Raw genomic sequence first — 17,743 nt, forward strand, 5'->3', positions numbered from 1 at the left:
ATAAGTGGAGGTCTATTTCTGGACTCTTCTGTTTGTCTATTTTTACATCAGTACCACACTCTCTTAATTTTTGTACCTTATAATAAGTCTAGCTATCCAATAAGGGAAATTCTACAGGTTTAGGGGTTCAGAAGAAGGGAAATTCTTGAATATTGCCTTGGCTATTTTAGGTTCATTGCATTTTCATGTGAATTTTAGAAACAGCTTGTCATTTTCCATACATGCACACACAGACATACACACAACCCACCGGCAATTTTATTGTGTTTTTATTAAATATGTTTACGAATTTAGAGAGAACTGTCATCTTAACAATATTGAATATTCTAATCCATGAACACAGTATATTTCTCCATTTATTTAGACCTTTCTCTCTTAATGTTTTATAGTTTTCAGTAAGAAGTCTTGCACCTCTTTCATTATACTTATCCCTGAATATTTGATATTTTTGATGCTATTGCAAATTATTTATTTTATTTTCTACTTGTTTGCTTTTATATAGATATACAATTGGATTTTTATATATTGGCTTTGTATCCAGCGATCTTGTAAAGCTCATTTACTTTTCCTAATAGTTTGTAGATTCTCTTTGATTTTCTATACATGTAATCAAGTGAACAATAATCCTTTAATTTTTCATTTCTAATGCCTTGAATTTCTTTTTATATCTTATTACACTGGCTGAACCTCTCCAGTACCATGTTGAGTATAAGTGATGATAGTGGAGATTATTGTCTTATTCCTGACCTCAGGGGAAAATTTTTCAATATTTCACCATTAAATATTTTAACTGTAGGTTTTGAGATACTCTTTATCAAGTTAAAAATATTCTCTTCTATTTCTAGTCTGCTGAGAGTTTTTATCATGAACAGGTATTGAATATTATCAGATGCTTTTTCTGCATCAATTGAGACGGCCATGTGTTTATTTTTTCTCTTTTAATCTGTTGTGCTAATTTTCATGGGTTGTTTGAATGTTAAACCAATCTTGCATTTGTAGAACAAATCCCACTTGGTCATGTTGTGTTATCCCTTATGTATGTCACGGGATTTAATTTACTAATAAGCTGTCTGATTTTTGTGTCCATTTTCATGGGAGATGCTGGTTTGTGGGAGATTTTTTTCTTGTAATGTCTTTGTTAAATTTCCATAAAAATATTATGCTGGTTTTATAAAATGAGTGAGGAAGAATTTTTCTATTTCCTGGAGGATTGGTATTATTTCTTCCTTAAATACTAGAAGATTTTACCATTGAAGTCACCTGGGCCTGGAGTGTCTTGTATTAGAAGGTTTTAAATTTCTTTAATCAATATAGGACTATTCAGGGTTTTTTTCCCTTTTGTCAATGTTTGGAAAGTTTGAGTTTTTAAGGAATTTATTCATATAGAGTTAAACACCAAGACTTGTTAGCTTCAGTACTACCCTATGAAGTACCAGTAGACTAAGGTCTTGTAGTTTCTGTACTTAATGCACTAGTAGAATTCATCATTCCAGGTTTCCAGTGATTTTGTGTGGCCAGGTATTTATAAAATTAAATATAAAAATAAAGTATGTAAGTGCACTTATATAACATACTTTATTTAATCTTTACTTAGAATTTATAAATGTGGGAGAATTAATGATCTTTTCTCTTGACTTCCTCATTTTTAATTGAGAACAACCTTAGTTGTATCTGATTTTTGAAAGTGGGGATTGTGTGTATGTTTCTTTCTCCCTTTCTCTGTACTTCTTATGATTCCCTCTTTTTTCCTTCTGAGTGTCTATATATTATAACATTTGTTTTTACTTTTTGGAGAATAAATGAGTACTGAAATGAGGGCCTATCATAGTGGAACTCATGATAGTTAATTCAGTTTCCTTTGATACTGAAGTTTTAAGTGGCCAGCTGAATCCATAATAAATGATTGAAACCATTTTTATAATTGTATTCTACTACCAGAATGTTTAATCTCTTTTCTGACTGTTACCATTCTCTACTACTTCTGTATCTCCTTCAGTGCTAAATCAAGAGTGAATTTGTCTTCCTTTTGGTTTCAGTAAAATCAGAAAGGCAGTATGTTACAAAGGGCACAGGATTTGGTATCAAATCAATCTGGATTTGAGCCTTGGTCCTCCCTTTACTTAATTGTGTGACTTCAGGTGGATCACTGACTTCTGTGTGCCTCAGTTTCCATATGTGTGTAATAGAGATCATAACAAAATCTCCCTTTGCTGTATGTACATAAGGTGGTAATGAAATGAGACAACATATGTGAAAGCTGTTTGTTGTCCTCTAAAGAGGGATGCACACAGTGACAGCAGTTCTTACCAAATAAGTTGTTCTTTTAAATTTGTGAAGAAAGGAACGCACCTCTTCCTTAACCAGTACAGCTATCTGAAGCCCCTGCTGACACACAGTGGGCCTCCTCTCACAACAACACTCCCTGCCTGCTGTGGACCCATTGCGAGGTGCCTGACAAGCCCCCAGGCTTATGAGGTAAGTTGGTTTTATCCAAAATCTAAGGTTTTCATTAAGTTAAATTTATCTGGTTTGGATGTGTTTACTGGTTTGGCTTGGCTTGCCTTTAAGGTATAAAATCCACGAGAGGGAATATAAGCATATTTTGCTTAGCCAGAAAATACACTGAAATCTGAAAATATAATTCACAGCTTTTGAAGCACCATTTGAAAACATGTAGACTGGTACCTTATCTTACTGTCAGTGATTTTAATAACTAATCCCATTTCCATGCTGGTTTTCATTTATTTGCGGTTTGTGGCATGAGCTCAGAACTAAATGCATGTATTTTAATCTATAAACTAGGGTTGTCACAATGATGCTGAGGGGATTAATAAAACAATATTTGATGCCCCTAAAGTACAACAGATGGTCATTTAGTTCACACCTACTGACTTTTGGATATTAGGGAAAATGTATCTACCTGTGTTTCATGTTGCTGGGTGGCATGAGCCTATCTAGATATAATCTAGATTCCATATGTTTTTCCTTTTCCACAACATATGATTGGTGATTCAGCAAGTATGGCAACAAAGAAAGGAATGACAAATGCTAACCAGCCTTTATTTTAGAGTATGAACATCTTTTTTTCCCTTCTAATTTTATTTTATTTTTATACAACTTTTTTATTAAGGTATCATTGATATACACTCTTATGAAGGTTTCACATGAAAAAAACAATGTGGTTACTACATTCACCCATATTATTGAGTCACTCCCCATACCCCATTGCAGTCACTGTCCATCAGTGTGGTAAAATGCCACAGAGTCCCTATTTGTCTTCTCTGAGCTACACTGTCTTCCCCGTGACTGCACACACACCACATGCACCAATCATGATACCCCACAATCCCCTTCTCCCCACCTCCCCACCTGCCTTCCCCCACCCCACCCCTTTGGAAACCGCTACTCCGTTCCTGGAGTCTGAGTCTGCTGCTATTTTGTTCCTCCAGTTATGCTTCATTGTTATACTCCACAGTGAAGGAAATCATTTGGTACTTGTCTTTCTCTGCCTGGCATATTTCAATAAGCATAGTACTCTCCAGCTCCATCCATGTTGTTGCAAATGGTAGGATTTGTTTCTTTCTTATGGTTGAATAGTATTCCATTGTGTATATGTACCACTTCTTCTTTATTCATTCATCTACTGATGGACACTTAGGTTGCTTCCATATCTTGGCTATTGTAAATAGCGCTGCAATAAACATAGGGGTGCATATATCATTTTGAGTCTGAGAAGTTGTATTCTTTGGGTAAATTCCAAGGAGTGGGATTCCCGGGTCAAATGGTAATTCAATTTTTAGTTTTTTGAGGAACCTTCATACTGCTTTCTACAATGGTTGAACTAATTTACATTCCCTCCAGCAATGTAGGAGGGTTCCCCATTCTCTGCAACCTCGCCAGCATTTGTTGTTCTTAGTCTTTTCAATGCTGGCCATCCTTACTGGTGTGAGGTGATATCTCATTGTGGTTTTAATTTGCATTTACCTGATAATTAGTGATGTGGAACATCTTTTCATGTGCCTCTTGGCCATCTGAATTTCTTCTTTGGAGAATTCTCTCTTCAAATCCTCTGCCCAATTTTTAATCAGATTACTTGCTTTTTGGTTGTTGAGGTGTATGAGTTCTTTATATAATTTGGATATTAAACCCTTGTCAGATATGTCATTTACAAATATATTCTCCCATACTGTAGGATGCCTTTTTGTTCTGCTGATGGTGTCCTTTACTTTTAGCTTGATGTGGTCCCATTTGTTCATTTTTGCTTTGTTTCCTTTGCCTGAGTATATGCGTTCAGGAAAAGGTTGCTCATGTTTTTATTCAGGAGATTTCTGTCTATGTTGTCTTCTAAGAGTTTTATGGTTTCTTGACTTACATTCAGGTCTTTGATCCATTTCAAGTTGACTTTTTTTTTTTTTTGAGAGGGCATCTCTCATATTTATTGATCAAATGGTTGTTAACAACAATAAAATTCTGTATAGGGGACTCAGTGCACAATCATTAATCAACCCCAAGCCTAATTCTCAACAGTCTCCAATCTTCTGAAGCATAACGAACAAGTTCTTACATGGTGAACAAATTCTTACATAGTGAATAAGTTCTTGCATGGTGAACAGTGTAAGGGCAGTCATCACAGAAACTTTCGGTTTTGTCAAGTTTACTTTTGTATGTGAGGTTAGACAGTAATCCAGTTTCATTCTCTTGCATGTAACTGTCCAGTTTTGCCAACATCAGTTGATGAAGAGGCTGTCATTTCCCCATTGTATGTCCATGGCTCCTTTATTGAATATTAATTGACCATATATGCTTGGATTTATATCTGGGCTCTCTAGTCTTTTCCATTGGTCTATGTGTCTGTTCTTGTGCCAGTACCAAATTGTCTTGATGACTGTGGCTTTGTAGTAGAACTTGAAGCTGGGAAGCATAATCCCCCCAGCTTTATTCTTCCTTCTCAGGATTGCTTTGGATATTTGGGGTCTTTTGTGGTTCCATATGAATTTTAGAACTATTTGTTCTAGTTCGGTGAAGAATGTTATTGGTATTTTGATAGGAATTGCGTTGAATCTGTAGATTGCCTTAGGCAGGATGGCCATTTTGACAATATTAATTCTTCCTATCCATTAGCACAGGATGTATTTTCATTGATTGGTATCTTCTTTAATATCTCTCATGAGTGTCTTGTAGTTTTCAGGGTATAGGTCTTTCACTTACTTTATTAGGTTTATTCCTAGTTATTTTACTCTTTTTGATGCAATTGTGAATGGAATTGTTTTCCTGATTTCTCTTTCTGCTAGTTCATCGTTAGTGTGTAGGAATGCGACAGATTTCTGTGTGTTAATTTTGTATCCTACAACTTTGCTGAATTCAGATATTAGTTCTAGTAGTTTTGGAGTTGATTCTTTAGGGGTTTTTTATGAAAAATATCATGTCATCTGCAAACAGTGACAGTTTAAGTTCTTCTCTACCAATCTGGATGCCCTGTATTTCTTTGTGTTGTCTGATTGCCATGGCTAGGATCACCAGAACTATGTTGAATAAAAGTGGGGAGAGTGGGGATCCTTGTCTTGTTTCCAAACTTGAAGGAAAAGCTTGCAGCTTCTCACTGTTAAGTATGATGTTGACTGTGGGTTTGTCATATATGTCCTTTATTATGTTAAGGTACTTGCCCTCTATACCCATTTTGCTGAGAGTTTTTATCATGAATGGATGTTGAATTTTGTCGAATGCTTTTTCAGCATCTATGGAGATGATCATGTGGTTTTTGTCCTTTTTGTTGATGTGGTAGATGATGTTGATGGATTTTTGAATGTTGTACCATCCTTGCATCACTAGAATAAATCCTACTTGATCATGATGGATGATCTTTTTGATGTATTTTTGAATTCCATTTGCTAATATTTGTTGAGTATTTTTGCATCTATGTTCATCAGGGATATTGGTCTGTGATCTGTTTTTGTGGTGTCTTTGCCTGGTTTTGTTATTAGAGTGATGCTTGCCTCAGAGAATGAGTTTGGAAGTATTCCCTCCTCTTCTACTTTTTGGAAAACTTTAAGGAGGCTAGATATTAGGTCTCCACTAAATGTTTGATAAAATTCAGCAGTGAAACCATCTAGTCCAGGGGTTTTGTTCTTAGGTAGGTTTTTGATTGCCAGTTCAATTCGTTGCTGGTAATTGGTCTGTTCAGATTTTCTGTTTCTTCCTGGGTCAGCCTTGGAAGGTTGTATTTTTCTAGCTAGTTGTCCATTTCTTCTAGGTTACCCAGTTTGTTTGCATATAATTTTTCATAGTATTCCCTAATAATTCTTTGTGTTTCTGTGGTGTCTGTAGTGATTTTTCCTTTCTCATTTCTGATTCTGTTTATGTGTGTAGACTCTCTTTTTTTCTTGATAAGTCTGGCTAGGGGTTTATCTATTTTGTTTATTTTCTTGAAGAACCAGCTCCTGCTTTCATTGATTCTTTCTATTGTTTTATTCTTCTTGATTTTATTTATTTATGCTCTAATCTTTATTATGTCCCTCCTTCTACTGACTTTGGGCCTCATTTGTTCTTCTTTTTCTAGTTTCATCAATTGTGAGTTTAGACTGTTCATATGGAATTGTTCTTCTTTCCTGAGGTAGGCCTGTATTGCAATATACTTCCCTCTTAGCACAGCCTTGGCTGCATCCCACAGATTTTGCGGTGTTGAATTACTGTTGTCATGTGTCTCCATATATTGCTTGATCTCTGGTTTTATTTGGTCATTGATCCATTGGTTATTTAGGAGCATGTTGTTAAGTCTCCATGTGTTTGTGGGGTTCTTTGTTTTCTCTGCATAATGTATTTCTAGTTTCATACCTTTGTAGTCTGTGAAGCTGGTTGGTACAATTTCAGTCTTTTGATTTTACTGATGCTCTTTTTGTGGCCTAATATATGACCTATTCTTGAAAATGTTCCATGTGCACTTGAGAAGCATGTGTATCTTGCTGCTTTTGGGTGGAGTGTTGTGTAGATGTCTGTTAGGTCCATCTGTTCTAATGTGTTGTTCAGTGCCTCTGTGTCCTTACTTATTTTCTCTCTGGTCGATCTGTCCTTTGGAGTGAGTGGAGTGTTGAAGTCTCCTAGAATGAATGCATTGCATTCTATTTCCCCCTTCAATTCTGTTAGTATTTGTTTCACACATGTAGGTGCTCCTATGTTGGGTTCATAGATGTTTATAATGGTTATATCCTCTTGTTGGACTGACCCCTTTATCATTATGTAATGTCCTTCTTTGTCTCTTGTGACTTTCTTTGTTTTTTTTATTTTTCTTTTTTTTATTTTGGTATCATTAATCTACAATTACAGAAAGAACATTATGTTTACTAGGTTCCCCCCTTCACCAAGTCCCCCCAACATACCCCTTCTCAGTCACTGTCCATCTGTGTAGTAAGATGCTGTAAAATCACTACTTGTCTTCTCTGTATTGCGCAGCCCTCCCCATGTCCCCCATGCACTATACATGCTAATCATAATACCCCCTTTCTTCTTTCCCACCCTTATCCCTGCCTACCCTCCCATTCTCCCGAGTCTCTTTACCTTTGGTAACTATTAGTCCATTCTTGGGTTCTGTGATTCTGCTGCTGTTTTGTTCCTTCAGTTTTTCTTTTGTTTTATACTCCACAGATGAGTGAAATCATTTGGTATTTGTTTTTCACCACTTGGCTTATTTCACTGAGCATAATACCCTCTAGCTCCATCCATGTTGTTGCGAATGGTAGGATTTGTTTTTTTCTTATGGCTGAATAATATTCCATTGTGTATATGTACCACATCTTCTTTATCCATTCATCTACTGATGGACACTTAGGTTGCTTCCATTTCTTGGCTATTGTAAACAGTGCAGCGATAAACATAGGGGTGCATCTGCCTTTTTCAAACTGGAGTGCTGCATCCTTAGGGTAAATTCCTAGAAGTGGAATTCCTGGGTCAAATGGTAAGTATTTTGAGCATTTTGAGGAACCTCCATATTGCTTTCCACAATGGTTTAACTAATTTACATTCCCACCAGCAGTGTAGGAGGGTTCCCCTTTCTCCGCAACCTCGCCAACATTTGTGGTTGTTTGTCTTTTGGATGGTGGCCATCCTTACTGGTGTGAGGTGATATCTCATTGTGCTTTTAATTTGCATTTCTCTGATAACTAGCGATGTGGAGCATCTTTCCATGTGTCTGTTGGCCATCTGAATTTCTTCTTAGGAGAACTGTCTGTTCAGCTCCTACGCCCATTTTTTAATTGGACTGTTTGCTTTTTGTTTGTTGAGGAGCGTGAGCTCTTTATATATTTTGGATGTCAAGCCTTTATCAGATCTGTCATTTACAAAAATATTCTCCCATACTATAGTATACCTTTTTGTTCTATTGATAGTGTCCTTTGCTGTACAGAAGCTTTTTAGCTTGATATAGTCCCACTTGTTCATTTTTGCCTTTGTTTCCCTTGCCTGGGGAGATATGTTCATGAAGAAGTCACTCATGTTTATGTCCATGAGATTTTTCCCTATGTTTTTTCCTAAGAGTTTTATGGTTTCATGACTTACATTCAGGTCTTTGATCCATTTGGAGTTTACTTTTGTGTATGGGGTTAGACAGTGATCCAGTTTCATTCTCTTACATGTAGCTGTCCAGTTTTGCCAACACCATCTGTTGAAGAGACTGTCATTTCCCCATTGTATGTCCATGGCTCCTTTATCAAATATTAATTGGCCATATATGCTTGCGTTAATGTCTGGACTCTTTATTCTGTTCCACTGGTCTGTGGCTCTGTTCTTGTGCCAGTACCAAATTATCTTGATTACTGTGGCTTTGTAGTAGAGCTTGAAGTTGGGGAGCGAGATCCCCCCCCCACTTTATTCTTCCTTCTCAGGATTGTGTTAGCTATTCGGGGTCTTTGATGGTTCCATATGAATTTTTGAACTATTTGTTCCAGTTCGTTGAGGAATGTTGTTGGTAATTTGATAGGAATTGCATCAAATCTGTATATTACTTTGGGCAGGATGGCCGTTATGACGATATTAATTCTTCCTAGCCAAGAGCATGGGATGAGTTTCCATTTGTTAGTGTCCTCTTTAACTTCTCTTGAGTGTCTTATAGTTTTCAGGGTATAGGTCTTTCACTTCTTTGCTTAGGTTTATTCCTAGGTATTTTATTCTTTTTGATGCAATTGTGAATGGAATTGTTTTCCTGATTTCTCTTTCTATTAGCTCATTGTTAGTGTATAGGAAAGCCACAGATTTCTATGTGTTAATTTTGTATCTTGCAACTTTGCTGTATTCTGTTATCAGTTCTAGTAGTTTTGGAGTGGAGTCTTTAGGGTTTTTTATGTACAATATCATGTCATCTGCAAATAGTGACAGTTTAACTTCTTCTTTACCAATCTGGATTCCTTGTATTTATTTGTTTTGTCTAATTGCCGTGGCTAGGACCTCCAGTACTATGTTAAATAACAGTGGGGAGAGTGGGCATCCCTGTCTTGTTCCCGATCTCAGAGGAAAACCTTTCAGCCTCTCGCTGTTCAGTATGATGTTGGCTGTGGGTTTATCATATATGGCCTTTATTATGTTGAGGTACTTGCCCTCTATTCCCATTTTGCTGAGAGTTTTTATCATGAATGGATGTTGAATTTTGTCGAATGCTTTTTCAGCATCTCTGGAGATGATCATGTGGTTTTTGTCTTTCTTTTTGTTGATGTGGTGGATGATGTTGATGGGTTTTTGAATGTTGTACCATCCTTGCATCCCTGGGATGAATCCCACTTGGTCGTGGTGTATGATCCTTTTGATATATTTTTGAATTCGGTTTGCCAATATTTTGTTGAGTATTTTTGCATCTACATTCACCAGGAATATTGGTCTGTAATTTTCTTTTTTGGTGGGGTCTTTGCCTGGCTTTGGTATTAGGGTGATGTTGGCTTCATAGAATGAGTTTGGGAGTATTCCCTCCTCTTCTATTTTTTGGAAAACTTTAAGGGTATGGGTATTATATCTTCTCTGTATGTCTGATAAAATTCTGAGGTAAATCCATCTGGCCCGGGGTTTTTTTTCTTGGGTAGTTTTTTGATTACTGATTCAATTTCTTTGCTAGTAATTGGTCTGTTTAGATTTTCTGTTTCTTCCTTGGTCAGTCTTGGAAGGTTGCATTTTTATAGGAAGTTGTCCATTTCTCCTAGGTTTTCCAGCTTGTTAGCATATAGGTTTTCATAGTAGTCTCTAATAAATCTTTGTATTTTTCCTTTCTCGTTTCTGATTCTGTTGATGTATGTTGACTCTCTTTTTCTCTTAATAAGTCTGGCTAGAGGCTTATCTATTTTGTTTATTTTCTCGAAGAACCAGCTCTTGGTTTCATTGATTTTTTTCTATTGTTTTATTCTTCTCAATTTTGTTTATTTCTTCTCTGATCTTTATTACATCCCTCCATCTGCTGACTTTAGGCCTCATTTCTTCTTCTTTTTCCAATTTTGATAACTGTGATATTAGACTATTCATTTTGGTTTGTTCTTCCTTCTTTAAATATGCCTGGATTGCTATATACTTTCCTCTTAAGACTGCTTTCGCTGCGTCCCACAGAAGTTTTGGCTTTGTGTTGTTGTTGTCATTTATTTCCATATATTGCTGCATCTCCATTTTAGTTTGGTCGTTGATCCATTGACTATTTAGAAGCGTGTTGTTAAGCCTCCATGTGTTTGTGAGCCTTTTTGCTTTCTTGGTACAATTTATTTCTAGTTTTATACCTTTGTGGTCTGAAAAGTTGGTTGGTAGGATTTCAATCTTTTTGAATTTACTGAGGCTCTTTTTGTGGCCTAATATGTGGTCTATTCTGGAAAATGTTCCATGTGCACTTGAGAAGAATGTGTATCCTGTTGCTTTTGGGTGTAGAGTTCTATAGATGTCTATTAGGTCCATCTGTTCTAGTGTGTTGCTCAGTGCCTCTGTGTCCTTACTTATTTTCTGTCTGGTGGATCTGTCCTTTGGAGTGAATGGTGTGTTGAAGTCTCCTAAAATGAATGCATTGCAGTCTATTTCCTCCTTTAGTTCTGTTAGTATTTGTTTCACATATGCTGGTGCTCCTGTGTTGGGTGCTTATATATTTATAATGGTTATATTCTCTAGTTGGACTGAGCCCCTTATCATTATGTAATGTCCTTCTTTATCTCTTGTTACTTTCTTTGTTTTGAAGTCTATTTTGTCTGATACTAGTACCACAACTCCTGCTTTTTTCTCCCTATTGTTTGCATGAAATTATCTTTTTCCATCCCTTGACTTTTAGTCTGTGCATGTCTTTGGGTTTGAGGTGAGTCACTTGTAAGCAGCATATAGATGGGTCTTGTTTTTTTATTCATTCAATGACTCTATGTCTTTTGATTGGTGCATTCAGTCCATTTACATTTAGGGTGATTATCGATAGGTATGTACTTATTGCCATTTCAGGCTTTAGATTCATGGTTACCAAAGGTTCCAGGTTACTTTCCTTACTATCTCAGAGTCTAACTTAACTCACTTAGTGTGCTGTTACAAACACAATCTAAAGGTTCTTTTCTATTTCTCCTCCTTTTTCTTCCTCCTTCATTCTTTATATATTAGGTATCAGATTCTATACTTTTTCTCTACCCCTTGATTGGCTTTGGGGATAGTCAGTTTAATTTTGCATTTGCCTCGCAATCAGCTGCTCCACCCTCCCTACTATGATTTTACTACATCTGGTGACAGCTATCCAACCCTAGGAACACTTCCATCTATAGCAGTCCCTCCAAAATAGACTGCAGAGATGGTTTGTGGGAGGTAAACTCTCTCAGCTTTTGCTTATCTGGAAATTGTTTAATCCCTCCTTCAAATTTAAATGATAATATCACAGGATAAAGTAATCTTGGTTGCAGGCCCTTCTTCATGGCATTAAATACATCATGCCACTCCCTTCTGGCCTGTAAGGTTTCTGCTTAGAAGTCTGTTGTTAGTCTGATGGGATTTCCTTTGTATGTGATCTTCTTTCTGCCTCTGGCTGCTTTTAACAGTCTGTCCTTATCCTTGATCTTTCCCATTTTAATTACTATGTGTCTTGGTGTTGTCTTCCTTGGATCCCTTGTGTAGGGGGATCTGTGGATCTCCATGGCCTGACAGACTATGTCCTTCCCCAGATTGGGGAAGTTTTCAGCAACTACCTCCTCAAAGACACTTTCTATCCCTTTCTCTCTCTCTTCTTCTTCTGCTATCCCTATAATGCGAATATTGTTCCACCTGGATTGGTCACACAGTTCTCTCAATATTCTTTCATTCTTAGAGATCCTTTTTTCTCTCTGTGCCTCAGCTTCTTTGTATTCCTCTTCTCTAGTTTCTATTTCATTTATTGTTTCCCCCACTGTATCCAACCTACTTTTAATACCCTCCATCGTGTTCTTTAACGATTGGATCTCTGACCTGAATTCATTCCTGAGTTCTTGGATGTCTTTCCTTACCTCCATTAGGATGTTGATAATTTTTATTTTGAACTCCCTTTCAGGAAGAGTCACGAGGTCCATGTCATTTAAATCTTTCTTGGGAGTTGTAGTAACAATTTTACTCTGGACAAGGTTCCTTTGGCGTTTCATGTTTGTATATGGCGCCCTCTAGTGTCCAGAAGCTCTATTCTGGAGCTGCTGAGCCCCTGAAGCAATGTCAGGGGTTGCAGGGGAGCGGTACTGGGGGTAGGAAAGAGCTGTTCCCTGCCTCCTGGCTCCTGTGCCTGTCTCCATTGCCTGAGCCAGTGGGCCGGGCATACAGGTATAAGTTTTTTGTCCCAGAGCAGCCAGATATGGATCCCTGCATTCCACAAGCAGCCGGAATCCCAGTCTCCCCAGGAACTCTGCCTGTATTAACTTTCCAACCCGGTAGTCATGCGAGTCTCATGAAAGCACCATGAAATGTAGGTTTGTGCTCCCAACGCAGATCTCCAGAGCTAGGTATTCAGCAGTCCCAAGCCTTCCACTCCCTCCCTGCTCTGTTTCTCTTCCTCCCGCCAGTGAGCTGGAGTGGGGGAGAGGTTCGGGTCCCATGGAGCCACAGCTCTGGTATGTTACCCCATTCGCTACCCCGTTTGCTGAGGTCTGCTCTTTTCTCCAGGTGTGTGCAGTCTGACAGTCCTCTTTCCTGTTGCTCTCTCAGAATTAGTTGCACCAATTAAATTTTCTAATTGTATCCAGTTTTAGGAGGAAGTCTCTGTCTCTCCTCTCACTCCGCCATCTTTAATCCCCTCACATATCCTTTTTTTAATTTACCAGAATGACATTATATATGCTTGAGTTTTTTCTCTTTTGTAGAACTTTATTTAATTATATTCTTTTGGCCACAAAGTTTCCATTAGAACTAAAGCTTATCAAACTGGGAGACAAATATGCAGTGACAGTTCAGTATATTTGAGGGGCAATATATTTCTAGGCATTGTTAATACAATCATAAAGGCTTCATTTATATAAATCTATTCAATAATCAATTGAACTCCCATTTAGTGAATACTTTCTTTGTACCCCAAACTGTTAATGGTTGAACCATAGCCCTGAAGGAACTTAGAGTCTAGTGGTGGGGGCAGGTGTGTAGAGCAGACCCGTGCACATGCAATTGTGATACAATGGTAAGTGCCTCTTTAGGGAGGCAGATCAGTACAGGGAGACTGGGAGAGAGCACAGGAGGGACTGCTAAGCTAGCCTTGGAAGATCAAGGAAGAACTCTGGGTAGAAGTGACTTTTAAGCTGAGACCTCGGTGATAAGTAGGCTGTAGTCATATGAAGGCAGGCACACAGGGGGCTGTTGAGGTGGCAGAAGCAGATTGTGCTAGGAGTTGAAGCTGAAGGGCCTAAGATACACAGTGTCTTTTAAGCCAAGGTAAGGACTTTAGTTTTATCCTGAGGGCAGCAGGCTAGACCCAAAGGGTTTTATGTAGGGAATCCTTGAAAATTCTCCTATTGAAAATGTTTCTTGCATTATGTAACGATTTTTAAAATTTATTTTATTTGCATTTAGAACCAGGAACAATTGAAAGATGATGACTCGGATCTTATTCTCAATGATGGGGATATTAGTTTGACATATGGGGATTCTACTGTGAACACTGAATCAGCAACATCCGCTACACCTAGGAGATTTATGGGGAACAGTTCTGAAGATGCCTTGGATCGGGAGCTTGCATTTGGGGACCATGAACTGGTCATTCGGGGAACACGTCTGGTTCTTCCTATGGATGATTCTGAGCCCCCATTAAATTTATTAGATAATACAAGACATGGTCCAGCCTAAGCTTACTAATACTCACTTAGTGATTTGTAAAATTTGCACATGTGATTGTGAAGAAATTCGTACTACCTAAAAAGTCCCAGTGCATGTCTCTGAATGTTTAAGCTATATAAATGGTATTTATATGGCATCGAAAGAATTTAAATATCCTGTACAAGGCAGATTGTGAACAATTCTTTTACATTTTATTGGCTGCACTATGTAGACTGGATCTGTTTTAAAAGGTATTTTCACAGTGATATTGTGTGTTCTGTTAGCTTTACGTCTCAAAGTATAAAAAGTGACAGATTTACTCTTTCTTATATTTACCTGACACTTAACCAGAGTACCAAGTTCTTGTGATGTAAATTAATTTTGTTTTATGGGAGGGGAGCGAGTGCAAAGAGGGAGTGTTGTTCCCCGGGGGGCCCATGGAGGAGCGGTTCCTTTGTGGGGAAACTTGTGTTGACTGCTGCTGCCTCTGTTACGACCTTTTTCTTTCCTTTTTCTCTGGTGACTTGTTTGGTGCAAGAGGCTGACGGCTTCAGATCTTGCCCCTTATGGGTTGGGGAGTGAAGTGCAGGGGCCCTTCCTCCCCCTTGCTGTGAAAGAACATATTCATTGACGGCAGGACACTGCTATTCAGAAAAGAAGGCTGCAGTTGACTTCCAAGACAGGTTCTTTTCTTCCAGTCCAAGATGGTAGACGGGAGTCACATCATCCAGCCAGCTTAGCCAAAGTACAGGTGTATATAGTTCAGAGCACTTGGTTTCCATTTGGAGAGGCTGGGGTGGATGGAAAGTGGGCAGAGAGGGCAGGAGGGGAGTAAAGAGAATTGTGGTTTTCGAGGTCTCTCTTCCCAAATATGTAAATATTCTGTGCCAGATAAGTTTAATTAAATTCAATTGCTGCTTACTTTTTGATCATGTACTTTATCTGTATAGCAAGCTTTGTGGTCAGAAATTTTTATATCAATTTAAATTGCTGCTCTTTAGCAGCCAAACAGGAGCAAAATGTAAAATTTTTGAACTTACTGTGTCTAATTGTCATTCGTTAGTCTGTAGTTGATGTCAAAAGTTAATTTATAATCCATGATTGTCCCACACTACACTGAAGTCAGTCGTGAGAGACTGCAATGCTGTGGAGAGCTCACTGTAAAGGACGGCAGCTCCTTCATGTGCACTGGGTGTAGTTGTCTTCATTTTCATGTTACTTTTTAATATGAAATATGTAAGCTGCCATGTGTTTTTTTTACAGTCTTCAAGGAAGAGTACATAACAACAACAACTTCCCATTTCATATTCAGAGTATGAAAGTGGATTCTATTTTGTATTGCTGAAAATACCTAAAGGTGCATTGAACACTTAGAAGGCGGATACTTTCTGATGGTGATTCTGACCTGGTAATGTTTCAGAAGAAAAATAACAACATTTTTGGTTATTTTCCCCCTCAGGTCTGAGTAGCCTTGCCTTAAATCTTACCCAATTCAAAAATTGACTTGTTTGCATGATGCTCAAATTCTCCAACGAAAAAGATCCTTCCAAACAAAATATGTACTTATTCTCCCAAAGTATCTGTGTTGTTGCAAACACTCCTTGAGAATTTAAGGGAATTCTACTGTTGTACCCCTGAGTGGCAGCTCTGTTGGCATAGCCATTTGTTATGTAGTGGTAGCAAATTTCCTGCTATGCAGGAACCCCGTGAAGTGTGCGTTTTATATGATGTGTGCCTCTTCATGCAGTCAATAATTTCTTGTTAATGTATGTTTGAGGGGCTTTGAACTTCAGCATCATCTACCCATGAAATTATTCAAGTTGTAAAAGGAATCCACAACCACCTTTTTTATTCTGTCAGGTTACTGAGCTCTCTTTATGAAAATGCCTGTAAATACTTAGCATGACAAATTCAGTAACTCGTCTGTTTCAGCATGCATAAAGACTTTTTCCTTAGGGAAACTGATAAAGCTTCAGTCAACTGAATCTGCCTTCGTACTTTGTGAAAGGGTAACCAAGCCTGCTGTGCTTACATCAGCATCTAGAAGATTCTCCTCTCCTCTAATCTGTGTGCACATCTCCAAGCAAAGAAGAAAAAACAAACTCTTCTCAAACATCTGTTGGTTTTAGACAACTGAACGAACTTGGATGAAGTACAGTCTGTTACCACCACATACAAGTAGAACTGCTCTCGGACTTTTTTTCTGTTCTTCGTGGACCCTACACGTTTGAATGACTTGAACGTTGCATCTTTTGAAGTTATTTTTTAAGGTTCCTTGGCATTTTATCCTACTTGTCCGTGTTTGGCAATCTGCTGTTAAAGTAATAGACATTTACTCTTTATGTATCTTTGTTTTCCCGTGGAGTACTTGGACAGATGTCGTAGTAGTTTCTTTTAGGACAATCTGTCATTAAAAAACTTCTAGCCTTGCAAATAACCACTCACCGTATTTGAGTCACAGTTTATTCTTGTGAGAAGTAAAGAGTGCTGACTTCATTTATTTTTCTACCTATGTGCCTACCGGGAAAGGGGGGTGACTGATGTTTTTAAAAGAAACAGAAACCTAACAGAACATGACTTATGGGGTGGCAAATTTTTGGTGTTTATGTGTAAGGCTGAATGTATTTGCTTAAGGTCACAATTGGACCATTTAAGGAATATGACTGAAAGCAGTTGAATTATGCACATTGATTTGTAGCCTGTTAGCTCAGTAATGGATAATGTCATGAAAATGTTAGTTCCATTATATGGGGAGAGTATATTCTGTATCTAGTTAGAGAGAAAGGCAATTCCAAGTTTGGTTAAAAGTGTGATCACACAAATAGTTCTTTTTCCAAGTTGAAGATAGGCCTTTCTTTTTGTACATGAATTTTATGGAGTTTGCTGACAGCAACCTTGTCTAGTCTAGTAATGGCACCGATCACACTATTGTGTTTTGTTGCCATTGATACCAGTTTCCTTGTTCATACGGCCCAGTGGGAGACATGGATGATGGGCCTACACACCACAGACTCTTTTCTTGAATAAACCGATGTTTCCTAATTCACAAATGAAACCCTACAGTAGATTTGAGTAAGTACATTTGTTAACTTGACTTAATGTAGGAGTGTAAGGAGGTGGAAGTATAGAGGTTTTAACTTAATCAGAAATCCTTTGAAAGAAAATACCCCACACAGGTGATGCAGTATGAGGTATGAGGCCTGAAATAAATTGAAAATAATAACAGTAGTAGTTCCCATTTTTTAGCCCCTCTTAGATATAGGCAATGTATATATGAGGTATTTTTAAATCTACATTTTAATTTAATCTTAATCATGCTGTGAGGGCACATTCTATTATACTCATTTCACAGATGAGGAAACTGAGGGGCAGGGAAGCTATCACACTGCTAGTAAGTGACAGATCAGGACTCCAATCCAGTCTTGATTCAAAATCTAGATTGCTAAGCACTACACTACTGGCTCCAGTGGCAGGCTATGGGCTAGTCCATCTTGAGTATAACTGG

General features: G+C 37.9%; 1 protein-coding gene across 1 annotated transcript in view; it reads left to right on the forward strand.

Moving 5' to 3' along the window:
- SLC9A6 (solute carrier family 9 member A6) overlaps positions 1-16,675 on the forward strand; it is a 64,854-nt gene extending 48,179 nt beyond the window's left edge. Inside the window, exons 15-16 of the mRNA XM_017659069.3 lie at positions 2,370-2,475; positions 13,996-16,675. Of these exons, the coding sequence (XP_017514558.1) occupies positions 2,370-2,475; positions 13,996-14,268 (379 nt within the window). The 3' untranslated portion in view covers positions 14,269-16,675. The remainder of the gene's footprint in view (positions 1-2,369; positions 2,476-13,995) is intronic.
- The last annotated feature ends 1,068 nt before the right edge of the window (positions 16,676-17,743 follow it).

This window comes from Manis javanica, chromosome X (assembly GCF_040802235.1).
Source record: "Manis javanica isolate MJ-LG chromosome X, MJ_LKY, whole genome shotgun sequence".
Lineage (NCBI taxonomy): Eukaryota > Metazoa > Chordata > Mammalia > Pholidota > Manidae > Manis > Manis javanica.